The sequence below is a fragment of the Bos taurus genome, chromosome 13, assembly GCF_002263795.3.
Source record: "Bos taurus isolate L1 Dominette 01449 registration number 42190680 breed Hereford chromosome 13, ARS-UCD2.0, whole genome shotgun sequence".
Taxonomy (NCBI): domain Eukaryota; kingdom Metazoa; phylum Chordata; class Mammalia; order Artiodactyla; family Bovidae; genus Bos; species Bos taurus.
The window spans coordinates 81,631,104-81,653,388 of NC_037340.1; the positions used below are offsets into that span (position 1 = coordinate 81,631,104).

At 47.9% G+C, this 22,285-nt stretch overlaps 1 protein-coding gene across 2 annotated transcripts; it reads left to right on the forward strand.

The window, feature by feature from the left end:
- Positions 1-894: 894 nt before the first annotated feature.
- PFDN4 (prefoldin subunit 4) lies at positions 895-13,792 on the forward strand. Of its 2 annotated transcripts, NM_001038540.1 has the most exon segments (4): positions 1,473-1,539; positions 10,769-10,876; positions 11,688-11,828; positions 13,403-13,792. In NM_001038540.1, coding segments are annotated over 4 exon segments (405 nt in total). In that variant the 5' UTR covers positions 1,473-1,515; the 3' UTR covers positions 13,535-13,792.
- Positions 13,793-22,285: the final 8,493 nt, after the last annotated feature.

Here is a 22,285-nt window from a genome sequence, read left to right on the forward strand (position 1 = left end):
CCTCTCGCATCGGAAGGCAAAGTCTTAACCACTGGACCACCAGAGGAGTCCTGATACTGCACTTGTATCTTTTATCTCCCCCTCCACTGTTTCTGGAGCACCTTTAAATGTTGCTAATGAACTTTGACATGAATGAGTGTCGTTGATGGAGAGTCCAATACAGGACAGATCCTGTGAAGAGATTTAACACTGAAAAAACAAAAACTTCATTCAACAAATATATGCTGAGTGCGTATGAGCTGTGCACGGGGTGGACCCAGTGCAAAGAGTTTGGATCTGGAGCTGGGACCGCGACAGAGGGGCAGGGCATGTGGGGCTGAGTGCTGCGGTGGGGAAGCAGGGCTGCTGTAGGGCATCCTCGTCCCCTTCTCCCCCTGGATGAGGGCATGGCAGCCTGCTCCAGTGTTCTTGCCTGGAGAATTTCGCCGACAGAGGAGCCTGGCGGCTACAGTCCATGGGGTTGCAAAGAGCTGGACACAACTGAAGCAACTTAGCCCAAATCCCCATTTCCCAAAGAGGAAACTGGGGCTATGAGAAATGACACTCGTCCAGAGCAATTCTCAAACTTGTCCCTGAGATTTTTTCAGGGGGTCTCCAGAGGGCCTCCTTTTTCTAACTTCATATCTATGTGAGATCAGGTTTTCTTCATCTGTGTCAATTAAACAACATATTGCTAGGAAGTGAGTAAAGAGGCAGGTGTGAGAACCTAAGCTTTCATTGCCAACTGTTAAAGAGATTTGCAAGAATGTATAACTATGACAGTCTTCTCAAGATTTTTTTTTCTCTTGGAAACTATGTTTCTTTTAAAGTGTTGCTTATGATAAATATGGAAGGGATCTTTTATTATTTTAAATTAACAAGTACATTCAAAAATTCTGTTTTAATTTCTAATGTGATAAGTATCGATGAATATGGAACAGAAGTTCTCCGGGGTCGTCAACGACTTTTGAGAGTGTAAAGACCCCAACATCCTCCCCCCCAAAAGGGACAGTGAAGACTCAAGAGGCACACGTGTGCGCGTATACAGTAAGCGCAGAATGAATGAAGCCCGGCAGGGCAGGCCCCTTCCCGCGCGTCGCCCCGCGCTCGTCAGGGAGGCGGCCCCGCGGCTCTGCGCGTCCGGGAGGCCGGTCTCCCGGACCCGCGCCCGCCGCCCCCTGCTGCCCGCCGCCCCCTGCTGCCCGCCGCCCCCTGCTGCCCGCCGCCCCCTGCTGCCCGCCGCCCCCTGCTGCCCGCCGCCCCCTGCTGCCCGCCGCCCCCTGCTGCCCGCCGCCCGCGGTTTCTGTCGGCCCACAGGCGTGCCTGCCCCTTTAATTGGCGCGTACCAAGTCCTTCCCGGCTGCAGGTCCCCCCGAGCCCGGGCGCGAGGAGCCGCCGGCCGGAGGCCCGCGCGGGGGGATGTGGAGCCGGCGCTGCGTCCGCCGCGGGTCCGGGCCGAGGGCGAGCGAGGGCGGGCGCGGGGCCGCGGGGCCGCTCGGCCGCCCTCCCCGCCTCGCGCCGTAGCGCAGTCCCAAGATGGCGGCCACCATGAAGAAGGCGGTGAGAGGGCTCGGCGGGCGGCGCGGGCCGGGGGCGGCCGGGGGCGGGGGCCGGGGGCCTCGGCGGGCGGGCGGCCGGGGCCGGGGGCCGGGGGAGGTCGGGGCGCCGGGGATCGGCGGGCGGGCGGCCGGGGCCGGGGGCCGGGGGAGGTCGGGGCGCCGGGGATCGGCGGGCGGGCGGCCGGGGCCGGGGCCGGGGGACAAGCAGGGGCTCGGCGGGCGGCCGGCGCCGGGGCCGGGGGTCGGAGTGGAGGGCCGGCGCAGGCAGCCGGGTTGGGGGCTCGGCGGCCGGGGCGGCTCCCTGCGCCGCGGGGTCCCCAGGCCCGGCCGCCCGCCCTGGAGGACCAGGGTCCGCCCGACGGCGCCGAGGGCCCTGGAGAGGCCGGGGCCCCGCCTCGGGCTGTGGCCGGAGGGGCCGACTGCGGCCGGCGTGCAGCCAACCCTTGCGGCTTCACGCGGGGCCGCCGTCGTCCGCCGTCGCCCGGGGAGCCGAGGCCCAGGGCCGGTCGGCGCGCAGGGCCGGAGCCCGCAGCCCTGGCGCCCGTCCTCGCCCCGCAGGCCGGGCCGCCCGCGTGTCCCCTCTGCTCCCTCCAGTCTAGCCGGGGACGGACGGAGAAACAGAGCCGTCAGCGGCTTCCCGGTGACTCAGCTAATAAGCAGAACCCGAGTGCACGCCCAGGTTTAATTTAGTCTTTCCCCAAAGCCCACCTTTTATCCCACTAAGCAAACAAAGCGCCTGTTCAGGGCTTATCGCTCGGTCAGTCTACCGATGCTTGATACCGCATAGAAAGAAACGAACACGGAGAGGGGCAAGGCAGTGAGAGCATCTGATGTACTGAGGCGGTACTGTGCGCCGGTCTAAGCACATTCCACACGCTTTTTTAATCTCCTACTCCTTTTAGGGTCATGCTGCGTTTGTTTTTATTTTCCAAGTGAAGAACCTGAACCACAGACGCAAAGTTAGGGTTGAAATAAGTAAAGATGGAAGTTCTGCCTCCAGAGTCTCTGTGTTTAACTTCCATGGTGTCTGATGAGAGTCCGCTGCTGAAGGCATTGGCTCCGTAGGTTTTGTCTGCTTGCTTCAGTCCACTTCTGAGACCGCATGGTAATGTGCTTCGATTGCTTTCGGCTCCACACCGCCTCACACCTTTAGCCACCTGCTCTTGGTGTAGGGTGACCAGTCTCTTCAGGGTTGCCCGAGACGGAGGGGTTGCTGAATCTGGGACAGCTCCAGGCAAACCAAGACGAGTCACTCGCTCTACTGGTCTGTCATCCACAAATTCTTGTTGGGCTCCAGAGTAGAGTTTAGGGCTTGGTGATTGAGAAGCTGAGCGAGATTCATCTGGCCTGTTTCCTGTTTATATTGAGCTCTCTGTCACTTATGACCTTTAACTCCACGGAAGATGGTAGTTGCAGTTCACCCTCTTTTGACAGATGTAGAAACTGAAGCACAAAAAATAAGCAAACATCGAGGAAATGGTCAAAGGATGATTTGAGCCCTGGGCTTGATCGCAGAAGTTCTGATGAACAGCATTTTCCTTTCATTCATTTAACAGACTTTTTGAGTGTGGTCAGTGGCCTGGTTTCTGTTTTAGGTGACGGAGATAAGACTGATTAGCAGTAATGAAGTTCCTTTTTTCAGTTGGCCCTGGGGGGTTTCGTTGCTGAGCGGGCTTTTCTCTAGTTGCAGAGAACAGGGGCTGCTCTCTGTTGCAGCGCGTGGGCTTCTCATTGCCGTGGCTTCTTTCTTGTTGTGGAACACGTGCTCTAGAATGTTGGGCTTCAGTAGTCGCGCCCTGTGGTCTCAGTGGTTTTGGCTCCTGGGCTCCAGAGCACAGGCTCAGAAGTTGTGGCAAACGGGCTTAGTTGCTTCGAGGCATGTGGGATCTTCCTAGACCAGGGATCGAGCCTGTGTCTCCTGCATTGGCAGGCCGATTCTTTACCAATGAGCCACCTGGGAAGGCCTAGTAATGAAGTTTTTATCTCCTTTTCCCCGTAGCTTTGTAGAACTGACACCCTTGGGGAGAAGCAGGTGTTAATCAGCAGTTACACAGAAAGCTGTTAAATTTGCAACTCTGAGCAGAACTATGAAAGAAAGGGGCTTGTGAAGTGACGGCTGGAATAGGTGTGTCTTGAGGTCAGAGAAGGCTTTCCTGAGAAGATGTGGTCTGTCGGATTCTGTGAGGAGGGCAAGAGGAGGTTGGGAGTGCCTCCTGCAGAGGCCTGGGTGCATTCAGTGAAAGGATGGCCGGGAGGGAGGGCATTGGGCGGGAGCAGGCTGAGCCGTGATGGCAGAGGGCTCTTGGAGGGGAAGGTGGCAGCCCACACACAGGCTCTTCGTCTCAGGAAGGCTCTCACAGGCGCAGCATCTTCCTGTAGGTGTTTCTGGCACCGTGGACAGTTTCTAAGAGGCTAGCGACATGTGCGTCTTCCTCTCTGCTGACTCTCGGAGAAGACAGATGCGTGCCACGTGGGTGAGAGCAAAATATCGTAGGACGGCCCTCGGAGTTTAAGAAGAGCTCTTTGCAGTCTGGAGTGCTTTACACTGAGTATTTGTAACATCCACTGGGTCATGACTTTTTATGGTGAGAAGTTAAGATGAGATGACGATTCGGTCTTAACATCTCCGAAGTTCTCCTTTCTCAGACCTGGTTCTTGGCCTGGGTGGGGGCTACAGTCTGATTTTTGTTTATACATCCTGAGGACAAATGTCTCCTCCTCAGAGAAGCCACCTTTGACATTTCAAAGAAGCCCTCCAACACTTCCACCCCTTAAACTGTTTTGCTTTCACCATCACACGTATCACTGTCTAGCAAAAATCTTGCTTTTTACCTAGTTCCTCTAGTACAATGTAAGCTTGCCAGTACTCACAACGGGGGACTCACATTACCCTGTTGCTAAGTCATGTTCGTCTCTTTGAGACCCCATGGACTGTAGCCCACCAGGCTCCTCTGCCCATGGGATTTCCCAGGCAAGAATACCGGAGTGGATTGCCATTTCCTACTCCAGGGGATCTTCCTGACCCAGGGATGGAACCCAGGTCTGCTTTGGCAGGTGGATTCTTTACCACTGAGGCTCCAGGGAAACCCTCCTTGCTCTTAGGAAATGCTGAATTAATTAATGACTGTTCATATGAAAGATGGAAAAAAAAAATTTTGTATTCTAAAAACTGGATAGATAACCTTTAATAAACAAAAATTAAAGCAGATTAAAATTAGCCAGAGTTTCCCTCTAGGACTTCTGGAACCCTAGGGGCCGAGCTGTGAGTTCAGCCTGCTGGTGATAGGTCCCAGACTCAGTGCGAGCATGACTGAGGATGGGTCCCTTCTTCCCGGGATCCCAGGAGAGGCTGATGCCCCTGGCAAGGGTGCAAGGGGATTTTAATTTTCACCTGAAATCTTGAGCAGTCACATTTCTCTTAGGCCCAGCAGGATTTCCTTCTAGATCTGGGTCTGTTTTTTGTAATGATTTTTGGCAAACATTGTTCAGAAAATAAAGCACTTAGCTGTCACTTATGGACAGGTGACTCCATCCCCAGGCCTTCTGCTAGGTGCTCATTATTAGCACTTCTGGAAGGTGGGCATTTTACAGATGACAAAGCTGAGGTGGCTTCAGAGAACTGAAAAGGGCGCCCATGGTTTGTGTCTGTTGGTTTTGCATCCACTCTTGCTCTTTCTGCCACTCTGTGCTGCCTCCAATACTAGGAAAGTCTCCTTCCTCCTTGAGTTATTTTGGCTTTGTGAACGGTAGTAACTACATCTGGCTTTTCTCCTAACCTTTCAGGGCATGAGTCCTTTTAAGAACGGATGAAAGCCACGAAGACCCTTCCACAAGAATGCACACATAACATACCGCATGTCATACACGGTGCCGGGGAGTACATGGGCCTCTCGCAGTCTGCACTCCCAGTTTAGAATTACTCCCTCCCTGCCAAAACGGGGCCTCCAGCAGCAGAGGAGTATTCTGGATCAGTGAGATGAAAACAGAAGCTGCAGTCAGGGAATCTGCTGACTTGTCTCTTTCCACCGTGGGTCAGGCAGCAGGTGCTGGCCTCACAGCCGGGCTTCAGCCCTTAACCCCACGGAGAAAGCCACCGTTACAGAAGTGAACGCTCGGGTCCAGTGTGCTGGGGGCTGCTGTTCGGTGAGGCTACAGCAGGAACCACCTGCTTTGGGAAGACAGAAGGCAGGTGGCCAGACTCTGAAGCTTTTCAGAAAGCCCTCGTCAGTGAGTCTGAGCGAACCTGCTTCAGATGCAGCCTCAGAAAGTGTGTTAAGCCTCAGCTGTGTTCCAGGTGAACCCTGTGCGGGGTTTCCCGGGGATTAGCCTGTGAAAGCCTTCCCGTGACAGGTGATCTGTAAATACATGTTCAGGCTTTTAAAGATTCAGTATTTAAATTCAGCAGGAGCGGAGCGTCTAGAATTCTCTGTTCCCTGTTGGCTTAGAGAGTTAAAACTTGTTTGTTTGTTTTTAATTTAAATTTATTTATTTTTAATTGGAAGATAATTGCTTTACAATATTGTGATGGTTTCTGCGATTCATCAACATGAATCACCCACAGGTACACACATGTCTCCTCCTGCTTGAAACCTCCTTCCCCCCTCCCATCCCATCCCACCCCTCTAGGTTGTCACAGAGCCCCGGGTGTGAGCTCCCTGCGTCACACAGCAAATTCCCTCTGGCTGTCTAATTGTATACACGGTAGGGAGTTGAGACTTCTTCTGCGGGGAGATGACTTGAATGCCAACATATCTGTGTATGGACTTCGTTTTAGCTTCTATATTGTATAGCTCAGTGTTTCCCAACCTCCGTATTCATAAAAGTTATGCACCAGGTTGAACATTCAAAGCTATATGTATATCCCATTGTAAAGGACTTTTTTCCAAGATATCTACTTGGTCTCTGAAGAGGCTGATGCGTGTTTACTGGGCGATGGGAGCCTGGGTCAGGGGAGGGCTGAGTTCTAGGAGTCGGCGTGTCTGTCCTGACCGCTAAGCTCCCTACTGCTTGAGACAACAGGTTGCCTGTCAAATGAAAGAAATAAAAGTCACTGGTCATAAGAGACCAGGTGAAAAGACAGGGTGTGGCGTGCTTATTGTGAACTATCACTGTTCCTGGAAACAGAGCCCCAGTGGTCCTCGTTGAAGCCAAGTCTCTTTCCTCCTTTAAGGTGTAGCCATGTGCCTGGTTCCTGTCTGTTAAGTGAGGGGAACTCTAAGCACTAAAAACCTGTTATTTAACAGATTGTTTAAAAATATGTGGTCCCTCATTAATCACCTGACTATCCTCCAATATAAAATAAAATTAAAACTTTTTATTTAATAAAATTAAAAAAGAGAGACAAGTGAAAAGGGGAAGGAAGCAAAACCAAACATGTTCCCTTTGAAGCTCTAAAGCCACGGACTTCCTGCTCCTTCTAGATGCGTGTGATGCATGTTTAAAACACGCACTTATACACACACTTCTGCCTTTAATTTCTGAGTGCTCGCGGGTCTCTCCGGCTCTGGAGCCAGACTGCTGGGGTCAACACCGAGCCCTGCCGCTTGCTCACTGTGTGGCTTTGGGCAGATTCCTGGACCTCTCTGCGCCACGCTTTCTGTAGAATGGTGGTGCTAATGATCCTGTTACTAAGGCCGACTGGAGGATCGGCAGTGCTAATCAAGTACTTAGAAAGCCCTTGGTACACAGTGAGTGCTCAGGACATGTTGCTGTTCAGTCACTCAGTCCTGTCTGACTCTGCCACCCCATGGACTCACCAGGCTCCTCTATCCATGGGATTTCCCAGGCAAGAAGAATGCCATTTCCTTCTCCAGTAAACGTTAGCTGTTACTAATATGATTTCATACTTTGTCATGTAAGCTGTTTAATTTTATTTACCGATTTAACCACATGAATCACATCTGTTCAGTTCAGTCGCTCAGTTGTGACTCTTTGCAACCCCATGGACTGCAGCATGCCAGGCCTCCCTGTCCATCACCAACTCCTGGAGTTTACTCAGACTCATGTCCGTTGAGTCGGTGACACCATCCAACCATCTCATCCTCTGTCGTCCCCTTCTCCTCCCACCTTCAGTCTTTCCCAGCATCAGGGTCTTTTCCAGTGAGTCAGTTCTTTGCATCAGGTGGCCAAAGTATTGGAGTTTCAGCTTCAGCATCACTCCTTCCAATGAATATTAAGGGTTGATTTCCTTTAGGATTCACTGGTTGAATCTCCTTGCAGTCCAAGGGACTCTCAAGAGTCTTCTCCAACACCACAGTTCAAAAGCATCAATTCTTTGGCACTCAGCTTTCTTTATAGTCCAACTCTCAACCACTGGAAAAACCATAGCCTTGACTAGACGGACCTTTGTTGACAAAGTAATGTCTCTGCTTTTTAATTTGCTGTCTAGGTTGGTCATAACTTTCCTTCCAAGGAGTAAGCGTCTTTTAATTTCATGGCTGCAGTCACCATCTGCAGTGATTTTGGAGTTCAAAAAAATAAAGTCTGACACTGTTTCCCCATCTATTTCCCATGAAGTGATGGGACCAGCTGCCATGATCTTTGTTTTCTGAATGTTGAGCTTTAAGCCAACTTTTTCACTCTCCTCTTTCACTTTCATCAAGAGGCTTTTGAGTTCCTCTTCACTTCTGCCATAAGGGTGGTGTCATCTGCATATCTGAGGTTATTGATATTTCTCCCGGCAATCTTGATTCCAGCTTGTGCTTCTTCCAGCCCAGCATTTCTCATGATGTACTCTGCGTACAAGTTAAATAAGCAGGGTGACAATATACAGCCTTGACGTATTCCTTTCCCTATTTGGAACCAGTCTGTTGTTCCATGTCCAGTTCTAACTGTTGCTTCCTGACCTGCATACAGATTTCTCAGGAAGCAGGTCAGGTGGTCTGGTATTCCCATCTCTTTCAGAATTTTCCAAAGTTTGTTGTGATCCACACAGTCAAAGGCTTTGGCATAGTCAGTAAAGCAGAAATAGATGTTTTTCTGGAACTCTCTTGCTTTTTCCATGATCCCACAGATGTTGGCAATTTGATCTGTGGTTCCTCTGCCTTTTCTAAAACATCTGGAAGTTCACGGTTCACATATTGCTGAAGCCTGGCTTGAAGAATTTTGAGCATTACTTTACTAGCGTGTGAGATGAGTGCAATTGTGTGGTAGTTTGTGCATTCTTTGGCATTGCCTTTCTTTAGGATTGGCCTGGAGAAGGAAATGGCACCCCACTCCAGTACTCTTGCCTGGAAAATCCCATGGACGGAGAAGCCTGGTAGGCTACAGTTGATGGGGTCACAAAAGTTGGACATGACTGAGTGACTTCACTTCACTTCTTTGAGATTGGAATGAAAACTGACCCTTTCCAGTCATGTGGCTGAGTTCTCCAAATTTGCTGCCATATTGAGTTCAGCACTTTCACAGCATAATCTTTTAGGATTTGAAATAACTCAACTGGAATTCTATCACCTCCACTAGCTTTGTTCGTAGTGATGCTTTCTAAGGCCCAGTTGACTTCTCATTCCAGGATTTCTGGCTATAGGTGAGTGATCACACCATGGTGATTATCTGGGTCGTGAAGATCTTTTTTGTGTAGTTCTTCTGTGTATTCTTGCCACCTCTTAATATCTTTTGCTTCTGTTAGGTCCATACCATTTCTGTTCTTTATTGAGCCCATCTTTGCATGAAATGTTCCCTTGGTATCTCTCATTTTTTGGAAAAGATCTCTAGTCTTTCCCATCCTGTTGTTTTCCTCTATTTCTTTTCATTGATCACTGAGGAAGGCTTTCTTACCTCTCCTTGCTGTACTTTGGAACTCGGCATTCAGTTTTTTTCATTTTACGGTGAATTACACCTTATTCACAGAGAAGGCAATGGCACCCCACTCCAGTACTCTTGCCTGGAAAATCCCAGGGACAGGGGAGCCTGGTGGGCTGCCGTCTATGGGGTCGCACAGAGTGGGACACGACTGAAGCGACTCAGCAGCAGCAGCAGCACCTTATTCACAGTGAAGCCACGTAAGTGCCACGCTGAAGCGAACGTAAACCTTCACTGTGCGGCTGCGGTCACTGAGATGCATTGTGGCCTCCTGCCAGTGCACCAGCTGGGTTAGAAATTGCGGGAGTGAGCGAGCTCAGCCTGGCACTCTGTGACAGCCTGGAGGCGGGGTGGGGAGGTGGGGGAGAGGTTCACGGGGAGGGACCCCTGCATACTTGGGGCTGATTCAAGTTGTACAGCAGAAAGCAGCACGACCATGTAAAGCAGTTGTTCAGCCACTAAAGCGTGTCCGACTCTGCCACCCCACGAACTGCAGCACGCCAGGCTTCCCTGTCCTTCAGCTATCTCCCAGAGTTTGCTCAGACTCTTGTCCATTGAGATTGTTGGAACCATCTCATCTTCTGTTGTCCCCTTCTCTTGCCCTCAATCTTTCCCAGCATCAGGGTCTTTTCTATTGAGTCAGCTCTTCGCATCAGGTGGCCAACGTAAAGCAAGTATCTTCCAATTAAAAATAAATTCTAAGAAATTATGGAAGTGGTCAAACTTCCGATAGCCTCAATAAGCTTGAGCAAGTTTTAGCTCTTAGAGAATAAACTAGTCTGAGGCATTTACCAAAATCAACTAGCACATCGCTTTTGCTCCCTGGATTATCTTGAAAGAATGTTCCAGCTTGAGAAATTCTGCTCCAGGTCAAAAGGTGACTAACTTGATCCAGGATTTATTCTCAATTGTTGTTTATATTTGAAATGTTTTTGCTGATTAGGCATTCCATAGCATATCAGGTGGAGAAGGCGATGGCACCCCACTCCAGTACTCTTGCCTGGAAAATCCCATGGATGGAGGAGCCTGGTGGGCTGTAGTCCATGGGGTCGCGAAGAGTCGGACGCGACTGAGCAACTTTCCTTTCACTTTTCACTTTCATTCATTGGAGAAGGAAATGGCGACCCACTCCAGTGTTCTTGCCTGGAGAATCCCAGGGACGGGGGAGCCTGGTGGGCTGCCGTCTATGGGGTCGCACAGAGTTGGACACCACTGAAGCGACTCAGCAGCAGCAGCATGTCAGGAGAGGCTCTGGGTCTAATGAGGAATCTTCAGCTCGGTAGGGTCTGTGTCTGTGACAGTCTCTACCTCATGTGATCCTGGACTCTGAGGACAAGCAGTTTATCGAGGTGTTTCAGAGTTATGCTAAAAGCTAACCTCTAACCTCTCCATTCAGATTAATTCTACAAAACATTTCAATGTTTTCTCAGGCTGCAGAAGATGTCAATGTTACTTTTGAGGATCAACAAAAGATAAACAAATTTGCACGGAATACAAGTAGAATCACAGAGCTGAAGGAAGAAATAGAAGTAAAAAAGGTATTGAAACTGGATGTTATTTAAGAAACATGAAAGCTCTTCCCGCCGTGGATGTTCATAACTGAACTCAGTCATGTGTGACGGTAACGCTCTTGGGTTCCCCATTGTGCGTCATGTAATACACTCCAGTTAGTTTAAGCAGAAGATGTTAGTTGAGGGAGGTGGGTGTGGGCCGATTGTTGAGGGGCGTGCCCTCTGGCTGAGGGTCGAGGAGCAGCTCCCAGAGCCTCGGCGCAGAGGCCTGGGCCGGTGATGGGGCTGCTGCTTCACCGCTGACACAGAGCTGGCCGGTGCCCTCCTCGGGAAGGACTCTGCCCCGCAGTCCTTGGGACTCTGGGCCGCTGCCCACCCCTGGCCTGCATGTCAGAGCGCACTTCTCATGGCAGCTCGCCTGGACTGAAGGCCAGGTCAAGTGTCTTTGATTAAGGGAATTTATGTCATTATTTGCTTGCATCAAGCAGAGCTGAGAAAGGTGAGTTTGTGTTCGTGTTTTTATTCTGCTAGTGGAAGGCAGAATTCCCAAGGTGAGAAGCGAAGTAGGAGACCTTCCGAGCGGCCGTGGCTACCCCCACGGTGCACTCCTGGGCCGTGGAGCGGTCTGGGGCTGTCCAGAGGGCAGTGTGCCAGTGGGCTCCTGTGTGCTTCCGTGGGAAGTGCTGTCTAAAAAACGTGAGACCCTCTTATTTTAGTGTGATAATTCCTTTGTGAAAGGGTCTCTTAGAGCGTGGGTGTCCCAAATGACAAGTGGGTTTTACCCTCTATTCGAGAATTTTGAGTGCATTTTTCATTGCTGCTCACTTCTGATATACAGAAACAACTCCAGAATTTAGAAGATGCCTGTGAGGACATCATGCTTGCAGATGACGACTGCTTAATGATACCTTATCAGATTGGCGATGTTTTCATTAGTCATTCTCAAGAAGAAACACAAGAAATGTTAGAAGAAGCCAAGGTATGTTGAAATCTCTCCCTGGAGGGTGAAGTTTACCTCTTAAATTAGGGTTTTATGTCATTATAAAGAATGTGTAATTATAGGTGTAGGGAAAAGAAGGGATGCTAGCTAACATTTCATGGATCCTTCCGATGTCCGAGGTCTTCTCTGAATGCTTGTAAACATGATTTTGTTTAATCTCAAGGATGACTCTGTGGCATATTTGTGGGAATCCCAGTTTAGAGTTGAAGAAGAATAGAGTCTTAGGTTATGGGACTCACCCAGAGTGACAAAGGGGATGATCCCTGAGCCCAGAAGCTGTGGCCTAAATTAATAGTTTTCAGAAAGTACAGAATATCATAAAACAGAAAATGACGACCACTCGTAGCCCCACCACCCAGAGTTAATCGTCGGTGGCAGTTTCATATATTTCTTTCATGTTCTCTTCCTCTGGGTATTTTTGCAACACATTTTGGCCAGTTCACATCCTAGTGGGAGTACTTTATTGTTCCACTCAGTGTTCATTTATCCAGCAGGTCTTCTCCAGGAGCCTGTTGGGGCCACATGTGCGTTAAAAGCATCACTTTTGACGGCCGTTCAGTGTCGTGTTAGAGGACTTTGATTCAACTCACTGTCCTCTCCTTACAGTAATTTGTTTTCACTGTTTTTCTGTAGGAATATTGTGGTGAACATTCTTATTAAATCTTTGTTCACCTTTAGGAAGTTTCTTTAAGGAAACAATCAGAGAAGTGTAATTACTGGGTCAGAATATGGATTCATTGACAACATTTGGGCTTGTTAAAAATTCAGGTTATTGAGTTCAGCGCCAAGAATTCCTTATTCGTGAGGCCTGGAGGGGCGCCCCGGTGACCTGGGGGCCCCCCTTTGAGAACCACTGGCTAGATTTCTAACATGTTAACATTGCTGATACTAGACATTCTTCTTTTATTCCAGATGTTAACGGGTATGTGTATTATTTGTGTGATTCCATTTTTTCTTTGTCATATTTAGGAAAAATCCTTTTGACCCTGGCCAGGAAGGGATTTCTGACATTGCATGCATTTTGTGTGCAAAGCTTCTCTGTCATAAGTGAGACTCATTACGGCTCTTTCAGAGTCTGACTCCAGGGGCCTCGTAGTTAGGAAACCTGCCAGATTTTGATAAGTTGTTCCTCGTAATTATTGGTGGGAGTGTGAATCTTTATCACTTCCTCTAGTTCCATAGTTATTTTTGTGGGAAGTTGGAAGAGGCTGTGTCAGAAGGCAGGCCCGTGGTAAACTGTTTACCTAAAATGTTTATATATCATTCTTTCTTTATTGGGATATGATCATTTATTTTATCCTACTCTGTTCTTTTAAGTCAGCCGGAACTGAGAAAAGCCTGACTTATTCTATAATAAGCAAATACAGATCATGCCCACATTCAGACTTTTGGTTTAGATTTAATTATCAGTATTATTTAGCTGCCTGTCCAAGTTTAGGAAGTGTTTGACCTAAAATCCTTCCCAGATGTTACTTCATCCTTCATCCACAGATGCTCAGAAATCATCCAATTGAATAGAATCAATTTAAACTAATCTTTTTCTTTTTTGGCAGAAAAATTTGCAAGAAGAAATTGACGCCTTAGAATCCAGAGTGGAATCAATTCAGCGGGTGTTAGCAGATTTGAAAGTTCAGTTATATGCAAAATTCGGGAGTAACATAAACCTTGAAGCTGATGAAAGTTAAACATTTTATAAAATTTTTTTTAATTTGTTTAATAAACTTGAATATTGTTTAAAATGATAATTTCCCTTCTTCAAATGAAATGGAAAGCAAAACTTTTTTTAAATTTTTCATTTATTTAACGGAAACTTGCCTATTTTCATGTCTTGCTTATTTATTTTATATTTTTAAAAGAAGACAGTATTCATCTATGTATTTTGCATAACAGTTATATCAACTGTAGGGGCTTCATGTCATGTTATTAAAATCAGTTAAGCAGTCTTTCATGTTTCTGTATTGTCATTTAGAATATTTGTGCCATTTTTACTCCTAAGAAGATTCTAACGGTTACGCGCGTCACGCTGTTCATCTGTGTCTATTTCAGTTGCCGCTTTGAGATGATGAAACCACTGCTTCCATCCCGTGTATGTCTGTCTCTTTTCACTCACTTCCCAGCTGACACTTTGTTGTGTACTAAAACATATGTGTGCTTTATTTAAACATGTGCAGTATATATTACATCTCAGCATATATACTTCTTACATATATTGGTTTAAGAGTCCAGATGACGCAGAAACAAGTTGAGGCATGTGGAGCTTCATACATAGAGCAGAACAACCGAGATGAACCAATAGAGATGTTTAGGTTCTTTTTTTTTTAAAATTACGTTTTAGGCTTTATTTATAATTAACTGCGGTTTATATTGATAATGATGTGGAAGTTAAGCAGCTATGTATTTAAAAATAAGGCTTTTTTCCTTAAAGAGTACATTTACTCCCTACTGCCCTCCCCCAGAAGATAACCCGTTTGGGATTTAGAAGACTTAATTATATTAACTTTCCAGCAGATGGCACTGATATACCAAAACGCCAATGGAGGCCTCATAATGCAAAAATGAGATGTCCAAGATTAACTGTCCAGTTTTAGAGGGAATGTCATTTTTTAATTCTCAAGGCTAAACACTGCATATGTATTTTTTTGTTAAATGTTCGGAAACAGTTCAGCCTTAAAGGTAGAGTGTGTGTGTGTGTGTGTGTGTGAGTCACTCGGTCACTCTTGGCAACCTCATGGATTGTAGCCTGCCGGGCTCCTCTGTCCATGGAATTCTCCAGGCAAGAATACTGGATGGGTAGCCATTCTCTTCTCCAGGGGATCTTCCTAACCTAGAGATTAAAGGTGGGTCTCCTGCACTGCAGGCAGATTCTTTCTTTCTTGTTTGAGCCATCAAAGAAGCCCAAAGGTAGAATATATAATTCTAAAGTTCTTCATGACCTAAAGGCATACTTTTAAGTTGCTGCAAGTTTTCTCAAATAGTATATTCAAATCCTAGAAAATGACTGTCACAAGGATATTTTTTCTTCTGTGCATTTGATTGCAAGTGTGAGACTCAGAAATGTACCAGGAAATAGATAACACCCTCAAATTAGAGTTTCCCTTGTGGCTCAGATGGTAAAGAATCTGCCTGCAGGGCAGGAGACCTGGGTCAATCCCCAGGTTGGGAAAATCCCCTAAAGAAAGAAATGGCAATGCACTCCAGTATTCTTGCCTGGGAAATCCCATGAACAGAGAAGCCTGGTGGGCTGCAGTCCATGCGGTCACAAGAGTCAGACACTGAGCAACCAACACTCTCTCTCTCTCAAATTAGAAAAGTTGGAGAAGCTTTGAGCCTGGTTCCAAAGCTGGACGGTAAACACAGGAGTGTAGTGTCCCCACGGGTGTCGGGGGAGGAGCAGCCACCCTCTTCACTGTAGGACCCAGGGCAGGGCTGCCTTCGTTTGACAAGAGGCGTAGCTGGCCCAGGACATCCCTGCGGTGACAGAGCGTGGACTGTCACTGACCTCACTCTCCCTTCAGAACCCAGCAGGTACCTACCATTGGCAGCCGGAATCCAGAGGTGGTCCATAGAAGGACGTCTGTTCCAGGGCTCAGGGGAGATGGATGGATGGGTCGGGAGGGCCACTTGGAAGACCCAGCAGAGGCTGGCTGAAAGTGAACCGTTTAGAAGTTTTAACAGCAAAGGCTCAGCTGACTGATGTGCCAGAAACGGAATCGTGTAACCGGCCAGGATTGAGAATTTTGTCAGCGCGTTAGCAAATAGGCCTAACACAAGAAAACAAAGATTTCATGGTGGGGAGGAAGAGGGATACATTATTGCTAACTTTCTACCTTGTCTTCAAAGTTTTCCTGTGAAGTAAATTTATAAAGGACATCAGAAATATTTGACTCCCATTTTAAGTTCATTTCTGAAGTGTCCCTCAGCCTTCTCTTATTTTTATTAGTAACCTCACTGGTCCGGGTGAAGGCTGTGGACAGAACGCACTGCATCTCACTCTGAGGCCTCGCTCCAGCATCGACCTGTTGATCTGAATCCTCACCACCAACCTTTTTTTTTTTTCAGTTGGAGTGTAATTGTGTTACAATGCTGTTAGTTTCTGCTTGCAACAAAGTGAGTCAGTTGTATGCAGGCGTGTATCCCCTTCCCTCCTGAGCCTCCCTCCCACAACTCCCCTGGCCCCGCCCCACCACTGTCCAGACAGGAATCCTGATTTTTATGTACAATCACTATTTTTAGAAAGTGCAACTGTTTTTTTTTTTTGTTTTAAAGCAATGCAGGCTAAACAAAAGATATTTGTGGAATAAAATGGACCAACAGGCCACCAGTTTGCAAACTCCTGCACAATATGCTACATCCTATCCAGGCCTTGATAGGAAGCAGAGAACAGGTCCTTTGGTCTAGGAGCTTGCGATGCTGACTTTAGTTTTTAAATACTTCTCAAGTCTACACATTTCTTTCCATCTCCACAGCCACCAGTAGGCTTGTCCAAGCGATAAGAGCTCTAGTCAAAACCCTGACTAACGGGGTGATGGGGAGTTCAGGGGTTTTGGAGAGGGATGTCATTTGATACAGAGTTTTGACAGCTGGAAGCCAGGGGCAGTCTCCGAGGGGCTTTGAACAGAAAGGTGGTATATATGGTTGGAACGGGATTTTAGAATAATTGGGCAGTTGTTTGGTGGTTTTCCTACAAAGTCGTGGAGGAAGGGTTACCGGATGTTCCTGCACTTTTTTTGGTACGTGGATCCAGTTGGCCGGGGAAGAAAGACCAGGAAGCGTGACCTGGAGAGCAGGTGAGAGCTGCCGGCCTTGACAGTGGCTGGGGAGCTGAAGGGGCAGGACGGAGGGGAGAGCCAGGGACAACGTGGTTTTAGTGCGTAGGCGAGCACGGCCTGCAACAGCTTTTCTTTGGCTCTCATAGTTTAAAAGTTTCTTCTTTAACGTTGCTGCTACTCCTAAGTCACTTCAGTCGTGTCCGACTCTGTGCGACCCCATAGACGGCAGCCCGCCAGGCTCCCCTGTGCCTGGGATTCTCCAGGCAAGAACGCTGGAGTGGGTTGCCATTTCCTTCTCCAATGCATGAAAGTGAAAAGTGAAAGTGAAGTCGCTCAGTTGTGTCGAACCCTCAGCAATCCCATGGACTGCAGCCAACCAGGCTCCCCCATCTATGGAATTTTCCAGGCAAGAGTACTGGAGTGGGGTGCCATTGCCTTCGGATCTCACGTGAAGATCCAGTTTGCCAACAGAGACATTTCCAGTCACACCTGTAGCCACTCACCATCGGACAGGGCAGGGGTCCAGCTAACCCGACCCCCTCATTTGCACAGTTCGGGGTCCTGCTCATGCTAGACTCTGCAACACCTCCTCTCAAGGGTGTACAACCCCCGGGGAAGCCTGTGCAACCCCCCGGGAAGCCCATGGACCGGCTAACAAAGGCGGCCAAGTTGGGAGTGTCTGGCTTATCCTGTGGGGAGGGGAGGAGAAGGCCAGGAGGCTGGCTTCGAACACTTGGCTGTTGGAAAGGTGAGCTGAGACCTTTTTTTCCTAGGGATCTGCACTTGAGCACCTACTTCCCGGGTCCCCCTGAGCTGGGGCAGTCTCTGGACCGCTGCTGATGCTGTTCAGTTGCTGAGTCACGGCCAACTCTTTGCGACCCCGTGGACTGTATAGCCCACCAGGCTCCTCTGTCCGTGGGATTCTCCAGGCAAGAACACTGGAATGGGTTACCATTTTCTTCTCCAGGTGATCTTCCCGTCCCAGGGATGGAACCTGTGTTTCCTGCTTTGGCAGGTGGATTCTTTACCACTGAGTCACCTTGGAAGACCCCCATGCAGGGCTGGGGAGGTGTATTTTAGGGCAATTTTCATCCTAGAGAAGTGCTTCTAATTACGGTTACCAGGGATTTTGTTAAAACAGGTTCTGGTTCGGTGGGTTCGGGCTGGGGCCTGGAATTCTGCATTTCTAACAAGCGTCCAGAGTGTTCTGCTATGGCTGGCCGGTTGGCCATACACTGGTCAGCCTAGATGGCTTGTTGTGGAAGAGAAGAGTGCTTAGAATTCAGGTGGGAGAAAAGAACCAGGAAAGGAGGCAGAGTCTGACTGGTCTCACAGATGAAAAGTTTTCTGCAGGACTAAATCCTGAAAAACAATTTTCTCCATTAGGCACGATGTTGAACATGTAAAGGATAGAACAGGTGCCTTCAGCAACTATTTATAGAAACTGGAATGGACCCCAGTGGTTTAACAAGCCTTCCAGGTGGTTGTGATTCAGTTAAAGATCCCTAGGCTCAAGTAATTGCGGCTGTGTGAGGAAGACACCTGTAAGGCCAAAAGAGAATTCTCGGTACACGGTTTCAGTGGGGGAGAGTAACGAGATCCTGGAGCACCCAAGAAGAAGCTGACCATCTTGCCTGGGGTGCTGGTAGCTAGGGGTGTCCGGCTTGTTGGTTGGTGGCAAACAGCTTATAAAAGATTAAGCAGTGGGTCATGAGATATGGAGGCAGAAATGAGAAGTATTTTTACAAGAAAATGAACCATGGAGGGAAGGTGGTAGACTGTCATTTAATGCCATTACTGTGCAGCCAGAAGGGCCTTTTGGGGTTTGTTTTTGTTTTAGAAGATCAGGGAATATATGAGTTCATGTAGGAGTAGATGGGGAGGAATCCAGGAGAGAAAGTGATGAAAAAACCAAGGGACAAGAGACGAGGAAGCTCAGCAAGGGAAGGGTCTGTGCGAGGAAAAGGATGGCCTTAGGCTTCTCCGAACAGTAATCTGGAAAGACGCGCAGTGCAGGTCACGCTTATGCAAGCTCTTCCTTGAGGAATAAATGATAGGAAAAAAAATCAGGATGGTGATTAACTCTGGAGGGGAAGAAAGATATGGTGGGGGAGACCAACCCAGGAAGCTGGTCATGGGTTGGTTTGTTTAGTTGCTAAGTCATGTCTGACTCTTTGGGACCCATGGAATGTAGCCTGCCAGGCTCCTCTGTCCATGAGATTTCCCAGTCAAAAATACTGGAGTGGATTGCCATTTCCTTCTCTAGGGGATCTCCCTGACCCTGGGCTCAAACCTGAGACTCCTGCATTGCAGGCAGACTCTTAACCGCTGAGCCACCAGGATACATAGCTGTTTACTTCAATGTGTCATATTCAATGTGAATTCTTCGTGAAATAATTCACAATAGCAAGTTTTTATAAAATTCTGTTAGTTCTGGCAAAAACCAAATAGAAGTGTGTGTTGTAAGGTTGTTGGAAGTAAAGTGAAAGTTGCCCAGTCGTGTCTGACTCTTGTGACCCCAGGGACTGTGCAGTCCATGGAATTCTCCAGGTCAGAATACTGCAGTGGGTAGCTTTTCCCTTCTCCAGGGATCTTCCCAAGCCAGGTCTCCCGCATTGCAGGTGGATTCTTTACCGGCTGAGCCACCAGGGAAGGCCTTGTAAGGTTGTTACTGACACTTAACTCCATCACTTTCAGCATCTTCTTGTGTCATTTGACACACGACAGAATAGTGTAATTCTCAATTTTAAAAGGTAAAAAATCGTTTAACAACTAAAGCCGCAGTTCTTTATTAAAGATTACATGAGTACAGATACACAGACACACATACCCACATGTGCTGGACAGAACTTAAAATCTGGCTTCAAGGTGTGGTATAAGAACTTTGGAGAAGGGTAATTAGGGTTGGTTTGTTTGTAGGTGTTTTCCAGTAATTAATTTTCTGGTAGAGCCTGCATTCTGATCTCCGAGAATAATTCTAACACCAAGAACCAGCACTGGGAGCTTATGTGCTGGCACTGTTCTGAAGGCCTTTTATGTACTAAATCTTTTCTCACAGTGATGCTGTAGATTCTGTTATCACTTCTTATGGTACAGATGTGGTAAAAGGCTTATGAAGGTTACGCAGTTTGCCCCAGGTACTATAGCTTGGTGAGCAAACGGGCTGTTAATCAATGCACAGACTGTACTTCTGAGATTTCTTTGGTGATTTTATTTGCGTCCTTTTACTGATGAAAAAGAATTTGAGAATTTGCACATTTCATATAAATGTATATGTGTGTGTAGATATAAAATATAAAGATTAAAAAAAGAGGGAAGGGACTGCCCTGGTGGTCCAGTGGCTAAGACTCTGTGCTGCCAATGCAGGGGGCCTGGGTTCGATCCTTGGTCAGAGAACTAAGTCCTACATGCCACAACTACTTCCCAGCACAGCCAAATAAAAAAATATTCAAAAAGAGAGAGGGAAAAGAGAAAGGGTGGAAATGAGTAAAAACGAGAAAAGTAAATACATTGGCACAGAATCCACACATTAGGTTAACACATTTGAGATTCCGGCTTTTAAGGCAAAGAAAGAAAATGATGTGTAATAACCACATTAGAAACAGTGGAATACACCAGGAGAATGAAAACAAAAAATAGTTTTCAGAGGATTAAACCCTGAAAAAGATCTTCCCTTTTGACTCTGAGCAATGCAATAGATGTTAACTTCAACACCGATTCAGAACAAATGCAGGAGCAAAATTCACATGGCCAACTCTCATAACCACTTAACAGTTAACCTCAATCCAGTGGAAGGAAATCCGAGAGAGGCTGCTGATAACCAGCCAACATCCATATAGCTGGCACAGTCTGAGCACTTGATATATACCAACCCAATCCTTCCGACCCTCTAAGAAACAGGCTATTGTTATCACCGTCTCCATTTTACAGATGAGAAAACGGAGGCCCAGAGAAATTAAATGCCCTGCTGGAGGTTCCTCAGTCTTTAGTGGAGGAGCCAAGACTCAAACCCAAGCACTGGGGCTTCAGTCTCTGTACCTAACCCCTCGAGTGCAGTGCTGATATGCACGTGTATAATCTTGGAGCAGTCCCTGTAGATCCGAGGACACATGTAGGTCATTTCACATTCAGAATTTCCCCTAGAAATGGGTAGGAATTAGAGAGCAGTGTACTGACGGCCTTGGTCTCTGAGCCATCATAAAGGTCCCTTTCCCTGGGAACCATTCAAGTGCCGTCCTGTGAGATGGAGGGAGGTCTCTGGTTGCACCTGCAGAACATCTGCAGTCTTGGACTTGGCCTTGCGCACCTTGTGAACTTGGCCAGTGTGCACGGGAACGTCGGGTGCGTGGGGAACGGTCATTGCTGTTGAAAAGGACCAGTGAATACTGGTCGTGATTTCTCATTTATTTTGTAATAATATATCCAGCATTCACAATTGTGTCACAGTTTGGAATAACATTGGAATTGCTGGTAGAGTTTGTCTGGTGGATGTCAATAAAACTCATGATGACACAGATGTCGACAAGCAGATGCCTTAGGAAATGGAATTAAATCTTCCTCAGGACGTGATGGCAGTGGGAAACAATGGGCATGAAGAGCACTTGCGTTTAATTAATAATCTACTAATTATCTTGAAAGTGATAAGTGAAAGGGTTAGTCACTCAGCTGTGTCTAATTCCATGTGACCCCATGGACTGTAGCCCTCCAGGCTCCTCTGTCCATGGGATTCTCCAGGTAAGAACACTGAAGTGGGGTGCCATCTTCTTCTCCAGGGGCTCTTCCAGACCCAAGGACTGAACCTGGGTCTCTTGTATTACAGGAGTACTCTTAACCATCTGAGGCACCAGGGAAGCCTAATTTTCTTAAATTAGCTCAAACTCCTGGAGTCCAAATTACAGCAGCTGGCAGTGGCAAAAACTAATTAAATGAGCCCCCAGATCTGATGAGACATGTCCATGATGCCTCGATTTGGCCCACTTCTCCACCGTGGTCTCCACCGTGGTCCAGTGGCCATGATGGGTCACGTGGGCTCTTGCTCATTTTTTCTAATGCGCCTCCCTGCTGTACACACTCCCTTCTACCCATATTTTAACTCAGTAGCCAGATACATCTTTCAGATTACAAATCTGATTCCCTGCCCTTCAAAAAAAAAAAAAAGAGAGAGAGAGAGAGACTATTCTTTTGGAGAGCGCAGTGGAAAAGAAAACCCCTCTCACGGCCCGCGTGGTGTCCACCCTGCCTGCTTCTCCCCTGCCCCAGCCTCTCTGCACGAGCCACACCGGCCTTGTTCCCGTTCCTCAGATCTGTCAGTTCCTTTCAGTCACAGAACCCGTATGTCCTCCAGATCACATCCCCCAGTCGCTTTCACACCCCACCCGCTCTCCTGTGCAGCACGTGTAGCTGAGACACTGGTATTAGTAGTTCTCTGTACAAACTGTTGGTGTGTCTTCCTCCTCAGATGAAGTCAGGGGCCATGTTGATCTTGTATCCTCTGCCCGACCCACTGTGCAACCTGGCCCACTCTAGTGCTCAGTCTTTATTATGGCCCAGCAATTCCACTCCTCGGGAGGGGTTCAGTAGACAGGACAGGTTGTGTCCATCAAAAGACATGAGTGGAAATGCTCATAGTGACTTTAATAGCCAAACCTTGGCAGCAGCCCAATTGCC